Source organism: Eptatretus burgeri, chromosome 12 (assembly GCF_056783735.1).
Source record: "Eptatretus burgeri isolate ZD-2024b chromosome 12, Ebu_testis_v1, whole genome shotgun sequence".
NCBI classification, from domain to species: domain Eukaryota; kingdom Metazoa; phylum Chordata; class Myxini; order Myxiniformes; family Myxinidae; genus Eptatretus; species Eptatretus burgeri.
Genome location: NC_140972.1, coordinates 65,666,691 through 65,689,313, shown reverse-complemented (window position 1 = coordinate 65,689,313; position 22,623 = coordinate 65,666,691). Strand labels below are relative to the sequence as shown.

The 22,623-nt window shown below is 40.1% G+C and overlaps 1 protein-coding gene and 1 long non-coding RNA gene across 10 annotated transcripts in view; both read left to right on the top strand.

Annotated features, from left to right (window-relative positions):
- The window catches only part of LOC147015791 (sodium-dependent phosphate transport protein 2B-like), a 110,009-nt gene that overhangs the window by 75,009 nt on the left and 12,377 nt on the right, over positions 1–22,623 (top strand). For 8 of the 9 annotated variants that reach the window (XM_085848302.1, XM_085848306.1, XM_085848304.1 and 5 more), the window contains 6 exons: positions 7,102–7,287; positions 10,305–10,433; positions 17,327–17,470; positions 17,576–17,687; positions 18,446–18,641; positions 21,834–21,929. In XM_085848302.1, the coding sequence (XP_085704428.1) occupies positions 7,102–7,287; positions 10,305–10,433; positions 17,327–17,470; positions 17,576–17,687; positions 18,446–18,641; positions 21,834–21,929 (863 nt within the window). Of the gene's footprint in view, positions 1–7,101; positions 7,288–10,304; positions 10,434–11,154; positions 11,426–17,326; positions 17,471–17,575; positions 17,688–18,445; positions 18,642–21,833; positions 21,930–22,623 lie in introns of those variants that run through there. The other variant, XM_085848309.1, reaches the window with a different exon arrangement.
- LOC147015792 (uncharacterized) lies at positions 7,304–9,703 on the top strand. The gene is made up of 2 exons (XR_015049861.1): positions 7,304–8,488; positions 8,590–9,703. It is a non-coding gene; the product is annotated as an uncharacterized LOC147015792 (long non-coding RNA).

Here is a 22,623-nt window from a genome sequence, read left to right as displayed (position 1 = left end):
TCCAGTATTATGCATGTCGGAATTTTCACGAGAAATATATCATTTTTGATAAAACGTGCAACATTTGTATCTGGCAACATGACACATTTGCATGCTTTCCAACTGTTCCGATTTGGGCGATACAGTCCGATTTGAGGTTATGCATTCCACTTCCCGAGTGACCGCTGAAATGTCCCGCTTTTACATATGAAATAGACAAAAGTCAAAAGATGCAACGAAATATCGATGTTTTTTTTTACCCCCATCTCAGAACTCACTCGTGAGTAACTCACATAGCCTGCCGCACAACAATGGATATGTGACTTGCATTCACTTAGGCAAACAAAACGACTTTTTTTAAAAACAGGATCGAAGACTTATAGTTGAGTTGAATGCACCTGACATACAAGAGACACAGCACAGGACTATTAGATGAATATGTGACAAGATGGATGCAGAAGCAAAGTCTCAGGAAGGAAAAACTGGAAATTTGGAAAGAGGTGAGCTTGGGGAGGGTTAACGGGGGTAAAAAAGATCGTGGTTTCAGATGGGGGATGATCTGAGAGGGCAGTAAACAGTTGTCTTGAAGAGATGGAGGGAAGAATGAGATTGAAGAGAATGTGGAAGTTGTCTCTCCAGACGGGCAAAAAGAGGAACGAATGGGTGGAGGTGAGCAGTGATCCCTGGATTTTTTGGAGTTTCACCAGAAAGGATTGACGATTCTATGCTAAATATTATATGATAAGTGCATGAAGACCATTATCAAGAAGTTCCTGTTCAAATCGTCATTGATGGCTGAATCTTGAGGAGCGTGCCACATACAGTGATTTTCCTTATACTGTCGGCAGCCTAGCGAATCACTTGCCTCAACTGAAGCAGCCTCAATTGAAGCCAATCTAGTCGCTGATCTGAATGCCGATGTCGATCCGATTCATGCCGATGCTCCAGTTGAGTTGACATCATTGTATTCTCCAATTCTAATTTACATGGCATTAATACACAAGATATCATCTCGTTTGCACTCTTACTATTTCATTATGGCGTTTCAGAATTTTTTGTTTTTTACCAAGTTATCATGCATTGTGACTTCCAGCTGCTGCCAGGCTGTTTACACTATTTTCAGTTATATGGTGAGAAAGAAAATAGCACTCAACAAGTGGACGATATGAATAAAACAGCACAAGTACAACAAACAGTGTAAAAGGTGTCAGTGTGTATGGGATTGTCAGGACAGGCTATGAGAACCAGGGTGGATCCAGACCGTCTTCCAGAAGATGGTCACATTTCAGGTTCAGTCTTACAACATGATTTTAATTTATTACTGTATATGGTAAAATTTCAGAGCAATTACTGACTGAAATGGTGTTGTAAAGTAGTATCTAAAAACAGTGAGAATGCACGAGAGAATGGTTAAAACTATAGGGCATTCAGGGCCATGAGGCGGGCCCCGAACCCCACCTGTGATGGCCCGCCGCATGCTAAAGCACTCGCCCATCCCGTCCCACCCTGCCTGGCCCGCCGCATGCTGAAGCGCTCACCCGTCCTGCCCAGCCACAGTTCAGAGGTTGGACAGTCTGCACAGTCTGTCCACATCAGTACCTTCATTGTTCATGATATTTACAGATACAAGAAAGCTGGTGTGATTTCATGCCGCACCAAAAATCAATTTTTTTTATTTTCCTCACACGATCTAAAAAGTTTTGGGGATTTTTTTGCAGACATCAAGGAAACTGAATTTTATTGAGTTAACACAAGGTACAATTCAAATGACTAAAAACTATGTCAGCTATTTCATGTTGAGTTCCATTGAGTGTTTTCTTGAGAAAAGTCTTTTTGTTATTTTTAAAAGTTACCTCGGCAGCTCGTCATACCTCAAATTATATTGAAATTATAACTTCTCTGGTGGTTTATTACTGTACATGGACATGTGCAGTAAAGAGCACGTGAGTTTTTCTGATAACGATAAGTGTATCCTCTTTTATTTCGTTTTTACCTTATTTGAATAATCTACATATAATTAAATACATGTCGGTACCATTTTCACAAAAATGAACACAGTTCACTTTCCTCGTACTGATTAGAGTTCAGGGACTGATCAGATTTCATAATGATTTCATTAAAGATTACTTTTCCTTAAACATACAATTTTGTAACCAATTAATCATCCAATATGGATTCCACACCTTCAGATGCATCAATTTGCCTAATTCCATGAGGTATACAATGTTCATACAAACTCGCAATACAGAATGGTATTTTATTTGGATTAATTTGCATAATCAAAGCATGTCTTGTTATCCTAAAGGCCCAGTCACACCTTGACGTTTTAGCCAGCTTATGCTGATTTTTGGAGAATTTGTCTAAAACGCTGGCACACGTCGAATACATTATGGGTAAGTTTTGATAACATTGAGAGCACGCTGAAAAACACTGCCATACGTCGTTGTACGCTGGCTTTAAACGTTGTACTTTTCGGTTGTCCTCAAATTTTCCATGCTTGAAATTTTAAGACTTATGCCAGCGTATGACTCGCACGTTCCGCATAACGCTGGCCATAAGTTGTAGGCACGTTACGCGATCGTTGACACACGTTGACACACGTTACTTGTAAGTTACTCATAAGTCGAAACACATCGAGGTAATGTTTAGCGTACCCGAAACTTATTTCTAACCTATGAGTTACATGTTGTACTCACGTTTCGGGATCGGTGACACACATCGACACACGTTACTTGTAAGGTGCTCATAAGTCGAAACACATCGAGATAATCGTTAGCGTCAGTGTTCCAGACTCCCTGTTTTTTTTTTTAAGTTTTTTTTATTCTTCCTTCCTTCGGTATGATGGTGATTTTGACACTTCGATTTCTAGTGCGGTTATAATATAATATAATTAATAGGCTGCCCCACAACGATTTAAATCATAACCGCACTGTATACTAAACACCGTCATACCGAAGAAAAAAAAACGAGGGAGTCTGGAACACTGACGCTAACCATTACCTTGACGTGTTTCGACTTAGTACCTTTCAAGTAACGTGTGTCGATGTGTGTCAACGATCGCATATTGTGCGTACAACTTATTCCCATCGCATGCGGAGCGTGCGTCATACGGCAAGTACGTCATAAAATTTTCAACATGTTTAAAATTACAAGACGTACTCCATTTAATGCAACGTATGATAGCGTACTTTAGCGTTCTATTCACGCATACCAAACTTACCCATACCGTATTCGACGTGCGCCAGCGTTTTAGACGCATTTTTCAGAGGTCAGCATACGCTGGCAAGATCGCCATGGTGTGACTGCGATGTTGACACTTCCATTTCTGCGGCGGTTATGATTTGAATCGTTGTGCGGCAGCCTTTTAATAACCTACGCCACGTCATCGTCGGCGATGCGTGCAGCGCGCTATGCATAAGTTAGACTATCGTTGGGCATAGGTTGTGAAGGCCGACAACAGGTTCAGCATTCGTTGGTATAAGTTATCTACAACACAACGAAACGTTCTGTGTCCGTTACTAATACGTTATGCATAAGACCAAGTCGTTATGAATACGTCCCAATCTTTAAAAAAAAAACATCAAAAGTTCAACGTAAACCAGCGTTTTACATACATTTTAATATGTTGCCATTGCTGGCTAAAACATCAAGGTGTGACTGGGCCTTAAGTTCTTCGTTAGAATTTATATATTTAATCTCTTCCTGATTTTTGGGCTTGCAGTTCTTTCTTTCAGAAACAATCCATTCATCCATCGTATCATTCTCATCTCTGTTCTTATGAAATAAATAAGAACAGAGATGAGATTGATACATACAATAAAAAGACATAAAATTAAATAAAAGGAGGATTAAAAATAATGAGAACTTATCAATTAATTTGATTTTAATACAGATATGGACGATGAGTTTTGTTTGTATATAAAGTTTAGAGACTGTACTGAAATGAGAATCAAACATGCCATTAAAAGCACCTGGAAATCAAATGGTGTAAGTGTTATGTTGTGATGGGCATTTTAAAAGTTGGAATGAATACACATTTGCCATTTGGTGGTATTGCCGAATACGCAACCTTTGCCAATTAAATAAACTATAATAAACAAGTAAACAAGCAGCACAACCTTTGCCAGACTCAGTGGCAAAAGGTTAGAGCAGTGTTTCTCAACCTTTTTTGTCCCACGCCCCACTTTGATTTTCAAAAAAATCGTACGCTCCACCATGATTGGAGACACTACAGTATATACTACATATAAGGAATTCCCCTTGACGAAAAGCGAGTCATAGTGACGTAACAGCGTTGAATTGATCAAGGGCACGCTTTACTGCCGGATTGGCCAACAAGGGCACGGTGAAGCAGTTTTAAGTTATGACGCTATGAGGCATCAGTCGCAGCTTCAAGCTTTTGAAAATTTGAAAGTGCAAAGCTATGAAAGCGATCATATATTGATTCATTAATTCTGAATCCTCATGCCCCACCAAAATATTGCCATGCCCCACCTTGAGAAACACTGGGTTAGAGCATCTGCTCTGAGTCTGGGAGGTCGGTGGTTTGAACCCAGATCGAATCACACCAAAGACTTTGAAAATGATAGTGCTGCTTGCTTCCTTGCTTGAGGCTCAGCATTTAAAAGGGTAGAGCACGGACAAACAATCATAAGTTGGCAACACTGTACTAGCACAGGCTTTGATGGGCAGAATGACCTCCTGCATTGAAGTTTCTTGTAAAGGAACTTATGTTATAATCCGGCCTGTGTCAGGCAGGTCTTAGCATCATGGTGTGGTGTTTCACTGGTAAATGTAACCATTTCACTCCTGTCAATCTATAAGGTAACATCATAGCCAGTTGTTACTGCCAGTATATTCCACGATAGTAATAGTGGCCTTTTTTGTTTTTGACAGACACACTATTCTATATTCCAGCAGAAAAGTCTGTTCACAATTCAAATGTACATCCCAGAGATAATCCTCCACTGAGTTAATTATGGAAGCTATTATTACCTATCCCACCTTCAAGTATATTGGTCAGTTGACTTTGTTTATTGGGTAGTCGATTTTGAAAATTTGAAATTTGTTCTACCCTTATTATCAGTTTTTCCGTCGATATGTTTGTCTGTCTGTCTGTCTGTCCCTCTGTTCGGTCCAGTGGTCTGTTAATACAATGGCGATTTCGATGAAACTTGGTTGGTAGGTTCATACCATGACCTAGTTATGTGCAAATGAGAACCTTTGCTATGGACACCACCGTTGCCTAGCAACGGGACTTTGAAATTTTAGAAAAAATCATAAAAAATTTCTTTTTCGAAAATCAAAAATCGGGCCATGAGCGACTGTGGGCAGTACATTCAGCCATATTGTCAAAAATTTCCAGCCAGATCCTATGAAAACTGTCGGAGAAGATAGACTTTGAATGAACCCTGGTCGAAAACAATAAAAAACGAAGTTCGTTATATCTCAGAGACTATGAGTCAGATATACATGAAACTGGTAGGTAGGTTCATGGTATGTCCTAGTTATGTGTGAGAAAGAACCGTTGCTATGGACCCCTCCGTTGCCTAGCAATGGCCGAAAAACCTCTAAATGTGGGGGTATTTTAACAAAAAAACATTCTGCAGCATTAACCCTTGAAGCTAGAATCATGAGTTTTCTTGTGCTTAATCCTCAGGTCATTCCCCATTGAACGGGCCCATCGCGTCAGGTTCTATTGAGTAGTCGACTACCCATGTCCGCCTACTGGCTTGTCTGTCTGTTTGTCTGTCAATTGGCTACAGGTCACAATTCTAAACCGATCTTCACGAAACTTCACCAAGTTGTAGAGGTATTCTCAACTGAGAAGACTATTGATTTTGAGGTCAAAGGTCAAAGGTCATCTTGAGGTCAAATTTTTAAAATCATTTTTCATCCTATTAACTTGAAAGTTGAACAGAATTTGTACAATCAATCACTGAATTGGGAAAGCAACTATTTGTAAGGTCAAAAGGTCAAATGTCAACTCGAGGTCAAACTTGTAAAATCATTTTTTATCTGAAAAATTGTCAATTTCCATTTGATTGACTTGAAAATTAAATAGAAATTGCAGAGTGCATCAATGAAATGGGAAACCAACTATTTTTGAGGTCAAAAGGTCAAAGGTGAACTCAAGGTCAAACTTCTAAAATCATCAAATTTCAGAAAAATCGTCAATTTTCATCTCATTAACCTGAAAATTAAGCAGCAATTGCATAGTGCATCACTAAATTTGAAAACCAACTATTTTTGAGATGAAAAGGTGAACTCAAGGTGAAACTTCAAAAATCATCAATTTTCAATCTGAAAAATAATCAATTTTCATCCGATTGACCTAAGCTTCGATTAAAATTATCAATTTTAATCTTAATGATATGGACAATTTGATGTATCCATGGCAACCTTTGAAGAGGGGATGGAATTTGCCAAGTATCGTGCTCAGCATGACGTCTTTTTCTTGTTTGTTTGTTTGTGAACAAAATATCTTAAAAAGTTGTGGACAGTTTCAGATGAAATTTGGTGGAGAGTTTGGGTATGTGACAAGGACAATATTATATTATTAGATTTTGGTGAAGATCCAAATCCGGATCCAGATTCGAGAATTTTTTAAAGTGATTTTTCACCATCGAGTGATAGGGCTAAAACGATATATAGCACGATATCTCAAAAAGTTAGAGACAAATTCGGACGAAACTTGGTGGATGAGTTGGGAAGGTGACAAGAACAAGGTTATTAGATTTTAGTTGAGGTCAGAATCCAGATCCGGCCTATCAGTGGGATACAAAACGTAAACTAATCAACCTGGTGGAGGTGTGCACTCTACCTAGTGCCCTTCTAATTGCCCATGAGTTCTTTCAATGTATAATCAAATGAACTTGTGAGGCAGTGGCTTATCCTGTCTTCCCTAGTCTATTTTGGCAATGATGAAATCGTGTCAACAAATGAAGGTCTTCTCTGACTAAATCCTGAATCACCTCGAGGATTAATGTATCACTGCAATCGTCATCACATAACTGAAGGCAGCCAGTGTTTCAGTGATCTTGTGTATACCATATCGTACTTGTTTAAACCACATGCACAAAACTAACTATTTGCATATAAAACACAGTGACTTGTTTGTAGGTGACAGCAATGGCAAAGTGAACGAGAATTTTGGGGAACCCTCCACGAGTTCCACTTCAGCGGGAAATGGAAGCATTGTGCGGAACACTTCAGAGCTGAACCTCCCTGAAAATGAGAATTGGCTTCCCGAGGAGGTCGATCCATGGGCTCTTCCTGAGCTGAAGGACACAGGAAAAAAATGGAAAGGTAACACGACAAAAAGGACGAATATAGTGGAGCAGATAGGTGAAAGGATTGTTCACTTCCAGCAGAAATTATGAAATTTCTCACAGACATAGTTCATACTGCCCTAAACAAGAAAAAAAGGATGTAGCGGTTTTGGGCACCTGAACCCTATTTTTAGCCACCCCCTTTATACCCCTCGAGAGGACCTTGTGACCGATGAAGAAGTGATATAACTAATTGTAAGAAACTATGCTGACTCCAAAATGGTATGTTAATGTTTACAAAGCATGAATATGAACATCGATAGCATTTTAATGGTTTGGGAACATATTGCGGCAGATTTGGAGGCATTTGGGACCCCCAAAAACTTTCTTCAATGAGAAATCCAATAGTTTTTACAAAAATGATTGAACGTGGTATATTCATACTTACAAGGCATGGTTACACATATTCACAGTATTCAAAAGGTACTTGGGGGCCAGATTTGGAGTTATTTGGAGCCCCCAAACCACTTTAGCAGAAGCAGTTCTGAGTGTTCATTGAAAATGACTAAAGTGCTATTTTTGCACTGACATGAAATATATTATACAGAATAATTTCTTATAGCCACACTTAATAAGTTCTCCACATTCCCCTATGGCTTGGAGCTGTCATACTCAACATGCCTATCCATACCAGGGTTCTCAGAAGTAACATATCCTGTTTTTGACAATGCTGTGCCATGGAAATATCCCTGTGCACTGGTAGAAGTAGAGTTGTGGTCAATATTATTTAGGTTTGCAGTTATAAATAACCCAACCTTCATCTTGGGAGGGCAAACAAGACCTTGTGTTTCATATTGTGCTATCACTTGGTTTGCCAGGTCAATTGACACCTGCTTGACCCTATCATATGACACACTCAATCCATGTTCGTAGAGGGTGTAAATGAAGTCCCTCTTTCTGGTTTTACTGTGGATGAGGAGACCAGAATTAAAGTGGCAGGGCAGTTTCCCTGGAAGGAGCATTGCATTAGACTTTTTCTCCTTTTAACTGCACTTTAGAGAGTTAAAGATCATCAACTGTGTAACAGACAGAGCTGTATTGGATATTTCAGTTGGCTTGTTAGGGTCCACACTCATCCCCTGCAGTATCATTTGGTTCAGGGCAGTGAGATGAGGGTCATAGCATCACTATCAGAATCGTGTTTGCTTGCAGATAACAAGGCATCGTCTATATTGAAGGTGAGGACCACACCCTTGGTACCCTTAATTTCCTCAAACTCTGGTATTGCTGCTAACAATTTCTCCTTCATTCAATCTTGTGCTATTCACTCTTGTTGCAGATCCACCAAGCTTTTAAAGGCGCTGGGAAAACATCTTGACGAGTTCAGATGGTCTGAACACTATATTGCTACCATCATTAAATTTTTCAATGGAGGACATGAGCTCTGCTAAGACAATATAGTCAGCACTTTGTTTTGACCTTCACTGTTTGATTGAATTTGCCTTTCAAAGGATCTGTATTGTGTGTACAGTGTTGTATAACATTTATTGTGGTACACAGAGGCAATTGCAGTGGTATCACCTTGTGATCGTTTTCTTATCAATCTCCTATCTTGTATAGTATTCAGAATAAGCCGCACATTTCTGTCAAAGGAGAATGTTGATGTCTTGTGATTTATATCACTGTCTGTGGCTTTATCACAGAAAATGCACCTCTCTTCTATTGTCTGTGCATGACCTGCACTTATTCTAAGCTTTTTTAACAGGTGTAGCTGAGGTGTCTTTTTCTTGCTTTTCAATTTTGAGCTCTGTCTATCTCCCTCTTGCTGCACTTCTTGAAGCAGGCCCCCTGCCACTTTACTTTGTTTCTCCATAGGTTTGTTCTATTTCAGAGCCATCACTTATTCTTGACATGTTAATATTAAAGGGAAAGGCATCCAGTGTCTCAAGAGTTCTCAAATTAGCAGCCAGAGAGATATATCCAGTGTCAGTTTATGTGCTTGTGCTTTCTCCCTTTATCTGGATCTCGGAGAGCACTTCCATCATCCTTCTGGTAAAGAGCTCACAGAGCCCAATCAGTTTGTACTGGTGTTTTAGGAGCATGTCAAGGACCTTCTACATTCAGCTGCAGTGAACTTGCCATTGTTGCTCGATGCAGCAATCTGGAAATAAAACTTACAAGATATTGATAATGCTAAAAACACACTTTGAATTAAAAAAAAATAATCAAATTAAAATTGGAAAAAACATCTCTGGACTTAATACTGTAACACTTGTCGGTTGATTATCCCCAAATGACCCCAAATCTGGCCCAAACACCCTGCAAAACCAATTAGGTGTTTGTTGAACAAACTTATCTTGTTACTGTATGTACTGTATGTCTTATATAAATGGTGAGAAACTGTTAAAATAGTCTTTCACATTACAAGCGTTTCTCGGCGATACCGCGGGCAATTTTGACGAGCCCCCTATTTGGGGTGGTTTTAAATAGGGTTCAGGTGGCCAAAACTGTTGCCTCCTTTGTTTCTTGTTTTAGAGTAGTATGAGCTATGTCTGGAAGAAATTTCATAATTTCTTCCAGTAATAAACAATCTGCCCATTTTTTGTTACCTATATATGCCACTAATAAAGCAATCCTACAAACTTCATTCAGACTTTTAGTTTTCATTCCCATCATACTTCGTTTCTAATGGAAAACAACTGATAATATGAAAGGAAATGTCATGAAATGCCGATGAAATAATGAGGGTTGGAGATGTTAACAAACGATCATTACTTTGTCTTGTCATCTTTATTTTTGATTTGGAGGTGAGGTGTGATAATATGAATAGAAGAGAGGAGGGAGGATAAAGAAGTAGGGAAGGAGTAAGGAGATAACCGAAAGGAGGGTGAGAGGGGATATTAGTAAGGAAGGGAGGGGAAGTGTATGTTTGGGGCATATTGGGTTGGAAATGGTGGGGAAGAACCATTAAAAATTCCACAAATTTTCCTGCATAATAAGTGGATGGAGTCTTGTGAGATGTTAATGTAATCATTCCTTTTTGCTCATTTTCAGAACTGAATGGGAAGGAACAAGTTTTACGAGTGCTCACAAATATCAGCAAACTCCTCATTCTTCTTGGCTTACTTTACCTGTTCATTTGTTCTTTGTCCATTTTGAGTGATGCCTTCAAACTCCTTGGTGGTAAGTCTTCTTTTCTCTTAGCCTAACACCTATCTGTTGGTTTGCATCATTTCTCGGGAGTATGGCTGTGCAGCTGATGCAGTGCCCACGGTTGGTTAAGACAGGGATTTCTGGAATATGCTTAGGGTGATGGTGATTACTCGATTATTTTTGGTGACAGACACTTGTAGAATCGTTAACGTCCACCAGCTAATGCACCTGGGACTCCCAGTTTAACATACATCGGATGGAAGGTGCACTTTGTAATGCAACACCTGCCTGCGAAGCACCATTCCGACGGTTCATAGTCAGGTCGGGAAATGAACCCAGACAGGACAGGACAAAGATGAGTATGCTCCACTGCACCATCCTATCAGGACCTTTGGTGGCAAGTATGAGATAACCTAGCATTCCACTATGTCAATTATTTCAGCAATGCCCATAAGAAGGACGTATAATCCCAAACAGAACTAAATAAAAAACCTGTTCGATGAGAAAGCTTGTAATTTCCCAAAAGGGGGAACCGCCCTCCCCCCCAAAAAAAACACGTTTTGTTTAATTGCATTATTAAGTTGTTCTGCCTTAAGGTATCTTGGTCATGAGAATGCAATCTGTACAAGAATGCATCACCTGGCTCACAATTCATTCTACTGTTCCACATGTTATCTTCTCACCACATTTGTGGCCTTTGACATGTCATGCTGCCAAGACAGTTTCATGATTTATGAGTTACAAGCCTGGACAGGTAGTCATACTGTCACAGGGTACTGGACTGAAAGTACAGAAAGTTGGAATTTGTTCAGGGTGCCAGCAATAACTCACTTACTCTTCTTGAAGAACACTGGGGATCTTTAACGTCCACCAACTAATGCTGGTAGACGTGACACCCGGCTTAACATCCATCCAAGGGTGGCACACACATACTTCGCCCTGTGTGTGAAACACCAAGATGACAGTTTATAGTTGGAACAAGATGGAACAAGATTCAAGATTCAAGGCGAGACATGTGAGAGGCAAGTGTGCATACTTCTCAGTTATCCTGCTCGCCTTCCACCTGTTATAGTTTGGTGTTTTAATAATTCTCACATAAAGTAAGCAATTGAGTCAGTGATGAGATATCAATGCAACTGGTTCTGCTACGGAAACTTTGGCCTTTCTGTTATCTAGTTATAAGCACACTGTGTTATAATAAACATTGAAATTTTCGATGACACGATAACTGTTGCAATCAAAGATGACACGATAAGTTATATGGTTATTGCTGCAAAAAGTGTTAGGCAATATAGAATCATTCACCTCCCATGCTGGCAAGCGCTACACCCTCAATAAGAAATTATAATCATCGAGGGGTTTCTTTATTCAACAGCTTCTGTATTTCACCATGAGTTATGCCCCTTATGAGACATTTCATTATTTTCCATTAATAAGACCCAACCACACTTGTCCTCATTTATTTATTTATTTATTCATTCGAGAGAGAGTTCAATATCGCTCTTCATTAAGTTTTGGGTTTTTACCCCCTAACTGTGTGTCAAACATGGCTGGGGCTTATACATTCGGTGCTGTCAGTCTGTCCATCCATGTGTCTGTCCGGGGCCTTTGCTCAAAAATGACAACATGCATTTCTTTCATATTTGGTACATGTATGCAATGATATCTGGGAATCTTCTTCTTCTTCTTCTTCTTCTTCTTCTTCTTTCGGCTGCTCCCGTTAGGGGTCGCCACAGCGGATCATCCATTATGATCCGCATAGTGATTTGGCACATGTTTTACGCCGGATGCCCTTCCTGACGCAACCCTGGTCGCCTCTTACGACACAGGGATATGGTATACCTATTTTAACCGGGGTATACACCGGCCCAGTATACTGGTACTCATTTCGCCGACCTCGGAAGGATGACAGGCTGAGTCAACCCCCTGGTGTATTAATTCAGTGGCTCAACGGGGCTTGAACTCAGGACCTCTTGGATCCCAAGCCGCTGCCCTAACCACTGCGCCAACACCAGGCTGCAATGATATCTGGGAATGAGGCATGTTAAATCATTTTGAGATTGGAGCCAATTTGTAATTTTGGAAATTTAATCTTTTGGGGCATATTGGGTTAGAAATAGTGGGGAAGAACCATTAAAAATTCCACTTTCTGTTATACTTACCTGTGTTGCTGTACTACAGAATAGTACAGGATTGCATATGTTTTTGGGAACCATTATTTATTTATATACACTTAAAAAATTTTACCGGTAATTTTTTTTCTTTGATTTATCCCACATATTGTCTTTTCAGCCTCCTCAACTTCACTGCATTCCCCCTCCTCGCTTCAAAAAATCAAACAAATATATATTTTTAATTTTTTTCTTTTCATAACACAAACTCAATCTGCTTGTAATTCCTTACATATGTATTTCCTGCACTTCATTCTTTATCTCTTACTTTTCTCAATACCGTATCTCCAAATGACAACCACAATTACTTAAAAACTCTCTCCCACTCATGGTGAACTCGTGTCAACACATCTAGCGTAATACAAGTAATTCCACTTCGAATGCGTTCCTTTAAATGATCCATGTTCTGAATCTTGTCGTGTGTCGTGTGTGATGTGCTTGCCATGTTTCCTGTTAAAGTTGATTGCAACCTTTCGACAGCTTCCCGAATCAGCCATGAGAATGATTTCAATACGTTCTTCTTTTGACAAAGGCATTCTTGAAGGGAATCTGAAAAAAAAGAGGACATAAGCTATGTATGAAGAATTTTGGGCGACATTTTGCTGAAAGTGTTAATTTTCCCTATGTATGGAGACTTTTGGGACACACCTGTAGATTCCAAGAAAATAAAGTGATGCTTTTGATGATGGAAAGTTCAAGTTCCCTTGTTAGGATCAACTGGAGAGTTCAAGATCAACAATATTCACAAATTAACTAACTGGAATAATTTGACTAATCCAATGAAAAAATCAGTTAATGACAATCTTTTTCAAATATCGATCCTTCCAGTTCGGGGTTTACCACATGTGTAGGTTGGATTAGGCAGTTGCTCCTTCCACTTCATCAAAGCAAAATTTTCTGTTACGTGTCTGTCATGTCTTTCTCTGTTTTATTTCCTTGTGTTGCTGTTTGTGTTTCATCCATTTTTCCATGTTAAATCCTACCTTGTTGTGCTGTCATTGTCAAATTTGTGTTTGTGCTGCCCAAGGCCCAGGCCTTGGATCACTAGTGTGCAAATTCTATTCCTGTTTTGATGCCGCGTACTCCTTGTTTCACTTCTTTTGCCCCATGTATTGTCTTTTCAGCCTCCTCAACTTCACCATATACCCCCTCCTCGCTTCAAAAAAATAAATCAAATATATATTTTTTCACTCCAAAACACGAACTCAATCTGCCTGTAATTCCTCAGATGTGTATTTCCTATATTTCATTCTTTATCTCTTACTTTTCTCAATACTGTATCTCCAAACGACAACCACAATTACTTAAAAACTTAAATTACTTAACAAAGTATAAAATCCTACAAGTGTTTAACTGTTTGTGATGTAATTGAGTTATTAAAATATTTTGCTGACTCATTCAAAGCACAACCCTCAACACCTCAGAAAGAAGAAAGGTAATGCGCTCTGACTGTCTTTTTCCCTTGACCTTCAAATGACAATGCCACAGTGCCACAGGTCTGCCACAAGTAACAGACATGGCTTTAAAAAGTTGAAACGTGTCTCAATGTAAGCATTATTTTCGCTTTTAAGTCAATTAACCTGGATTTATTCAATGGAAATATATGTGTACGTGTGTGTGTGTGTGTGTGTGTGTGTGTGTGTTTTCATACATATATAATTATATATATATATATATATATATATATATATATATATATATATATATATATATATATATATATATATATAGTTGTGTGTAGCTCATTCTTTCTCAACTTATCTCAGTTGAGTTGTTCCAAGAAAATTTATAGTGATATAAAACCAGTATAAATTGATCATATAAGACACTGATATTCGAAGCACTTGAGCAAAACTAAGCAAGAAAAGGTTTGAGTATCTTTTATATTGCAGGCGGCAACCTTCGAAAGACCCTTGTACTTCACACTTTTACCCATCCACATCGACAAGCAGTTTAACTCAACAGACTCTGATGTACAATTTGTATCTTGTGATATCTCTTTTAAGCAGAACACCTGAGGAGTACAGATTATTTTATGGTGTTCAGCCTGTAATAAGGCTCGTTTCAAAACAACTGACGCCACTGTGACATGAACATTCAGGCTGAAAGTTAATGTGACAGTAGTCAGATGTACTCCAGAGCTACTCCAGATTTACTGTAACACACCATAAATGCTAATCCATTACAGATTGACATTTTAAAGAGATTAGCTGTGCCCCTATTATTCAAGGATTAACATTTTTAAACTCCAGTTTTGATTGATGGCTTATTGTGTAACTAAATCAGCGAGGCCTTTGATCAGTGAGTTGACAGCAAGTGTTGTATGCCACTTCAAACCAGTTATCCCAGCTCCAATATGTAAACATCTCCAATTTTTCAATCTTGAAAGGGCTGTAAAAGCATTCAGTTGAACATGTCTCACTGCTACCATTATCTTAGCTTTCAAGTCAATTAATCTACAGGGTGTCCCAAAAGTCTCCATACATATGGAAAATTAACACTTTTAGCAAAATGTAACTTTATTTACAAAACATTCTCTACATGATTGCAATTTCTTTGTGAACACACACGAAGTCATCTCTCCCACTCATGGTGAACTCGTGTCAACACATCTGGTGTTATGCAAGTAATTCCACTTCGAATGCGTTCCTTTAAATGATCCATGTTCTGAATCTTGTCGTGTGTGTCGTGCGTGATGTGCTTGCCATGTTTCCTGTTAAAGTTGATTACAACCTTGCAACAGATTCCTGAACCAGCCATGAGAATGATTTCAATATGTTCTGCTTTTGACAAAGGCATTTTTGAAGGGAATCTGAAAAAAAAAGAAGAAGATATAAGCTATGTATGAAGAATTTCGGGAGACATTTTGCTGAAAGTGTTAATTTTCCCTATGTATGGAGACTTTTGGGACACCCTGTAGATTCCAAGAAAATAAAGTGATGCTTTTGATGATGGAAAGTTCAAGTTCCCTTGTTAGGATCAACTGGAGAGTTCAAGATCAACAATATTCACAAACTAACTAACTGGAATAATGGACTAATCCAATTAAAAATCAGTTAATGGCGATCTTTTACAAATATCCTTCAAATATCAATCCTTCCGGTTCGGGGTTTACCACATGTGTAGGTTGGATTAGGCAGTTGCTCCTTACACTTCATCAAAGCTAAATTTTCTGTTACGTATCTGTCATGTCTTTCTCTGTTATATTTCCTTGTGTTGCTGTTTGTGTACTTGAGTACTTGAGTACTTGAGTACCAAAAGATCATTAATCCATTTTTCCATGTTAAATACGACCTTGTTGTGCTGTATTGTCAAATTTGTGTTTGTGCTGCCCAAGGCCCAGGCCTTGGATCACTGGTGTGCAAATTCTGTTTCTGTTTCGATGCCACGTACTCCTTGTTTCACTTCTTTTGTCCCACATATTGTCTTTTCAGCCTCCTCAACATTACTGTATACCCCCTCCTCGCTTCAAAAAATATAAATCAAATATATATATATTTTTTTTTCACTCCAAAACACGAACTCATTCTGCCTGTAATTCCTCATTTGTGTATTTCCTGTATTTCATTCTTTATCTCTTACTTTTCTAAATATCTTCAAACTGAATCTTCATTGAATGAAATGCTTCTTCTTTTAAATACCTTTTAAAATGCTGTCATGTCCAGGGGTTTAGCCCCTACCTGGACGGATGGCCAAACAATTTCCCTTGGAGGCTTACAGCTGAGATTCTCTGAGATTATGGCGCACGCACGGAAAAGAAACTGCGGCAAGGACGGAGGAGATGGAAGCTCAACACAAGGGGGTTTTTCTCGAACCCATGACAGATAGACAGACACAAGCAACGTAAATAAATATAGGGTTTAATGACAATAAATCAAATATTTACAATGGTGATAATTCAAAACGGGATAAAAATGAGACTGAATCTGAGGTAAAATAAATCTAATTTTGAGGCGCCTCCACACAGACTTAAATACAGACAAGGGGACAGAAAGAAACAAAGAAAAATCCCTCTTTTATTCTGGCACTCAGCTTCGGGTCCAGAAGTGATCTTTTATGAGCTTTGGGGTCGAGCTTCATCATCCTACGTGGGGAAAATGCGCCCAAAATGGCGCCCAGCCGCTCCCTGGGCGGGCAAACGTACAGGAGACAATTTGAGCAGTAATACTCAACTCCAGCGCTCAGAGACCACCGTGCAGCTTCCCTCGTCGATCGCCCTCACCGACGCCGCTGCTCTCTGCTGAATGGCGCCATCTCTTTCCCCCGATGGCTCAGCACGAAGCTCCGAGGCTGGTCCCACACGATTCAGCCAAAAGTCAATGGTCAGCGTCTTACTCCTCCACGTGAGCCAATTTGCCTCAGCACAAACACAAGAATTGTGCAGTCTTCTTCACCACGTCGAGAGGAGATCTCCTGAACTGGAGATGCAAATTATGGTGATCATGTGATTCTAATGAAGCTGGAAAAGCCGCACAAATTCAAAGGGAAAACTAAAAATGGGGAAATGAAAAAATGGAACGCTTCTCAAAAGATGCTTAATTATGGTCACACGTCAGATATCAGTTTTTTGGTTACAATGTTCCATGACTCCAACGAAGAGTTTGGGCACTATACTCACATAATTTGAAGATGCTGTCAACTGCTGCTCTTGTAACATGAAATCAAAATATGGAATGAAAATTGTTCTTCGACTTTGTTCATGGCCATCGATGACTCTTGACAGTATAACAGGGTAATATTGTCTGTTCTTAGGTAAAACAGCTGGAAACATATTTACCAACAACTCCTTGCTCAGCAATCCTGTAGCGGGTGTTGTCATTGGCATCTTGGTGACCGTTTTGGTGCAGAGCTCCAGCACCTCAACATCCATCGTGGTCAGCATGGTGTCCGCTGGATGTGAGTTCGTACCAGAAAAGGTGGTGTAAGGAAGGTATGTCCTGAAATGCATCATATTTACACATTGCTACATAGTGCTGCAGTATTGGCCTTGTGTCTTTGCAGTGCTGAAGGTGAACATAGCTATTCCGATCATCATGGGAAGCAACGTGGGAACATCAGTCACAAACACAATCGTAGCTCTATTGCAGGCTGGAGATCGGAATGTATACAGAAGGTGATCCATCACTTGTTCATTATTAACATAATGAATACACTTCAATGAATTACAGGGTGTTCCAAAATGATCCGGACAACTTTGGTTGTTAATATATTTAGAACCAGAAATGAGACAATGATACCCTTTTGTTTATGTGATACAGAAACTCATAAAGTTTTGTGCACTCCATCAATACACTTCAATGTGAGCTGCGTTTGTCGCGCTCAGGACATCGAGGCAGTACACTAGTTCTTGCCATGTTCGGCTCAGCATGTTTGCGTTTTTCTTTGCGGAGGATACAGTGACCTCAACAACTTATATGAACATGTTGGAAGGATTCGTCTTCCCACAGATTGAAAAGAACTCGTGTACAAGATGTCCTGCACGTGACAAACAGAGCTCACATTGAAGTGTATTGATGGTGTGCACAAAACTTCATGCGTTTCTGTGTCATATAAACCAAAGAATATCGTTATATCGTTTGTGGTTCCAAATATATTAACAACCAAAGTTGTCCGGGTATTTTTGAAACACCCTGTACATCTTTTCTGCACTTTACAGAGCTGATTTACTTAAAACTAATTCACAAAGTTTGATTAATACAGACTGATTAATTGTCAATCAGGTCCTTCTCTTTTCTTCTACATCAAAAAGAAAACAGATTGATGGTTGAAACCTGTAATAATGAATTACCACAAGCAAATACATGAATAATAATTATGATGTCAAAAATACAAAATATTACAATCAATGAATTCCCCATAACCTTTCTTCAGGGCTTTTGCGGGTGCCACCGTTCATGACTGGTTCAACTGGCTCTCCGTGCTTGTACTGCTGCCTATCGAAGTCGCTTCCGGTTACCTGTACCGCCTGACCAAGGCTCTACTCGATGCTTTCCACATAAAAAGTGGAGAGGAAGCTCCAGATTTACTTAAAGTTATCACAAACCCATTGACTAAAAAAATAATTCAGGTACGAGCCAAGAAGAGCTACATCTGGTATAAGTTTGTACTGCTTTAGATCACTGATGACTGGTAACATGGCATGAAAGAAAAGTAATTGATTCTTGAGATCTCAAGCTCCACCAGGATGTTGAAGGATTTAGATGTACACTTGGGTTCACAAAGGCAACAACGCTAAAGGGGAAATTGCATGTCGGTATTTTAAGCTTCAATTTTAGACAAGTCTTCAGGCTTCGTTAGCAAGACAAAATGAGATTAAATTATTTTAACCAAATATTGCAGAGCTGATCTGGTAATCTGGATACTATAATGCTGTAACACATGCAGGGTACATGCCTGGTGTTGGCTTAATGGTTAGGGTGGTGGGCTTGGGATTGAAGGATCCTCAGTTCAAATCCCACTCACTGTTGAATTAATACCAGGTGGGGTTGACTCTGCCTGTCATCTTTCCGAGGTTGGCAAAAATGAGTGCCAGCATGCTGGTATCCTGTGTCGGAGTGGCGACCCGTCAAGGATTGTGTCCAATAGCCAAGGAGACTGCTTAGGCAGCACCAACGCTCTGCACAGAGTATGGTCCCATTGGATGGGATGGATGGATGCAGGGTACCAGGATGCAAAGTGATGAATGATGCCGTATTCACTAATCCTGAGAAATATCTCTTCTTAACATACTAGCAAAAATAACAACACAAATTACATTTCAAAAGAAAACAATTTGATCCTAAAAAAAAATGGTTTGATCTCTGATTTGTGCATTTATGATCTACTACATCATCCTTTCATTTACATCTCCTGCATACAGACGCCATTTTTCGGAGTTTTATGTATACATAGTCGAGGCTCGTGGAAGAGCTAGTACGAGTACACTGAACAGATCAGGATGCAACAGGACAAAAGGAACAGGAGAGAGAGAGAGAGAGAGAGAGAGAGAGAGAGAGAGAGAGAGAGAGAGAGAGAGAGAGAGAAAGAGAAAGAGAAAGAGAAAGAGAAAGAGAAAGAGAAAGAGAAAGAGAAAGAGACACAAACATCAGAGCTAAAGGCCAAGACAGGGGGAGGCAGACAAACAATGGGTGTGGGGAGGAATGGGTGGCAGGAGAAGATACATGGATGGACAAGATGGATACAGAAAGAAACTGTCAGGAGGGAAAACTGGAAATTTGGAAGCAGTAGGGATTGGCGTGGGGTTGGAGAGGGGTGTTAATGAGGGTAGAAAATATCATGGTTTTGGATGGGGGATAATCTAAGATGGAAGTGAACAGCTGTCCTCAAAATCTGGAGGGAAGAATGAGATTGAAGATGGTGTGGAAGTCGGTTCCCAAGGTGGGAAAAAAGAGGAACAAATTAGTGGAGGTGAGCAGTGATCCTGGATTTAGATAGTTTAACCAGAATGGGGTTGATAGTAGACTATGGGAGCCCTACAGAAACCTGGGAGGGAGGGGTGGGGGGGTGAAGTCAAAGCATGGAAAGAGCAAAGGGTGCAAGAATGGAAATGAGGCAGTAGAAGACAGAGAGACCACCGATCTGTCTGCGATGGCAAAGTGATAGGCCCATAGACTCAGTTTCATCACGGGAGATTCCAATAATGTTAAAGGCCTTGGTTTCCACAGCATCAAGCTGAGCAAGATGTGATGCAGGGGAGCCAGCCCAGAGGGGAGAGCAGTACTCCATTAAGCTGCGTATGAAATCCTTGCAGCTTTTTTCGTTCATCTTTTCAATTTTGCATTGGGTTCTTCATCATTTTGGATCCTTACACCTGGATCTACTTTGAGCTTCCAATAGGAAATGAATAACCTATTTTTGAAGTGTCTAAAATTTGATTGGAAGATTTCACTTTAAAGAGTTCTAAGTTCCTGCCGTGTGATTGTGGACATGGGATTTATGCAGTGAGTGCAATGCCAGGCAGCAATGGGAAAAAGCAAATATGATTTTAGGTTTCATTCACAGGGGGACAGTTTGTGGATCGAAGGTGGTGTTAATGCTTCGCAGGTATTTGGTGAGGCCCCACCTTGAGTATTGTGCCCAGTTTTTGGTTGCTGTTTTTGAACAAAGCCGTAGCTGCCTGAGCTAACAGATTGATTCCAGGGTTTAATCGGTGAAGCAATGAGTAGCAGCTGGAAAAACTGACTATTTTACATTACAACGGAGGTGATTAAGCAGGGGTGAGAGGTCTCAGAAATGTGTAAAATAATGAAAGGTGTAGCGCAGGGAATTTTTTTTTATCAAAATGGATAACAACAGGCCTGGGGGCCTTGAGAACAGAAAAAGAGGAGAGTGTGTACAGAAGTGAGCGAGGGGTGTTTCATAGAGTTGTTAGCATATGGAATTGTCACTCTGGGAGGGTGGACAGTAGAGTGGACAGGTGAACAGTTGCAATGACAGTAGATATGTTTAAAATGCAATTGAATTACTACCTAAAGGCAATGGGGATAGAAGGGTACAGGGATGTTGGCAGAATTTGCAAATCGATTGTGATGGGATCAATGTGGTTTGTGTTTGTTCGTTTTTTCCCTTTTTTGCTGTGCTGATGGCTGTTCTGTTCTTGCGTATGGCAGCTTGGCTGTTAGGATAGCTATCATTTCTTGGAAGCACAGCTGTATCACTGATGCAGTGCCCTTCTACCCATACATTGGTACTCATTCCGCCGACCTCAGAAGGATGACAGGCTGAGTCAACTCTACCTGGTGTTAATTCGTTGGTAAACAGGGCTCGAACTTGGGACCCTGAGATCCTGAGCCAGCCATCCAAACCGTTGGGCCAACACCAGGCTTTGCTGATGGCTATTAAGATGTTTTGATTCTTTTCAGTTTGAGTCTTAAGTATGAATGTGTCAGCTGTGTTGGTTCAACCTCCACCCAACTGCCCCCACCAAATGATTATAATAATAATAATCTATAATAGATTGATGAAAATTTTCTAAAAATTCCTTTTTCTCCTTACGTTGTGAATGGCAGTGATTTGTAACTCCTCACCATCCTTGCAATTCCTCTTCGCATTCTCATTCTTCCCCTTTTCCTTCAACCTCCACATCTCCTTCCTTCCACCGCCCTTTTCAACCACAGCCCCCCCCATAATCTTCCCCCCTGCCCATCTCCACCCTCCCACCACCACATGCCACACAGCACATGTGAGATGGGCTAAATGGCTTTTTCCTGTGCTTCGGTAACTGTATAACCGTGCAATTTTTTTATCTTCTCATCCACAGCTTGACAAAAAAGTCATCGAAGAAATTGCAAAAGGCACTTTAACCGCCCAGAATAAAAGTCTAATAAAGGACTGTGTCAAAAGCTCTTCCGTAACGGTAAGCGATCTCATGTGTGTTGTGAAATTATATTCAAGAAGTTCATATCAAAATAAAACTCACTTTTCATCAGTGAAATAATGCACACCGTGTGCATATTTAATTACCAAGCTGGAATGGCACTGATTATGTGAAACGCACTATGATCGAAGGGCGTTGAAAAAGTATGGACGCTCTGCGTTGGATGTCTAATACAGACTTCAGCGAACGACCGATACGATGTTTTCATTTACACTACACTGCGTTAAGAATTACTATTACAACCTACCGACGATTGTTCAAATAAAGCCGAGACTGGTGGTTGTTCACATGCGGGAAGTCAAAAAGTTGGACGAGGTTCCTTATGATGAAGGGTTTATTGAAGGAGGGGAGGCAAGACGCTTATTACAATTAACAGGAACAGACCAGGTGCTCAAAGAACAACCAAGTAGGGATAGAGAGGCACACGCACTTATTTACAAGAAAAGAAATGATCCCCCCCCCTCCCCGCTAATGGCACCGTCAATACCAGATTTAACCAGCTAACAAAGAGGTAGGCAAAGGCTTGTGCAAGCATGATCAGGTCTCTGATGCAGGATGACTGTGGTTGTGCAGGCTGGCATTCCACAGGGTGAAGTGCAGCTTGGGGCGGCATAAGAGAGCATGGTGATGAGGAAGAATTGCGATGAGGAGGTGATGTTTGTGTCTCCACTCA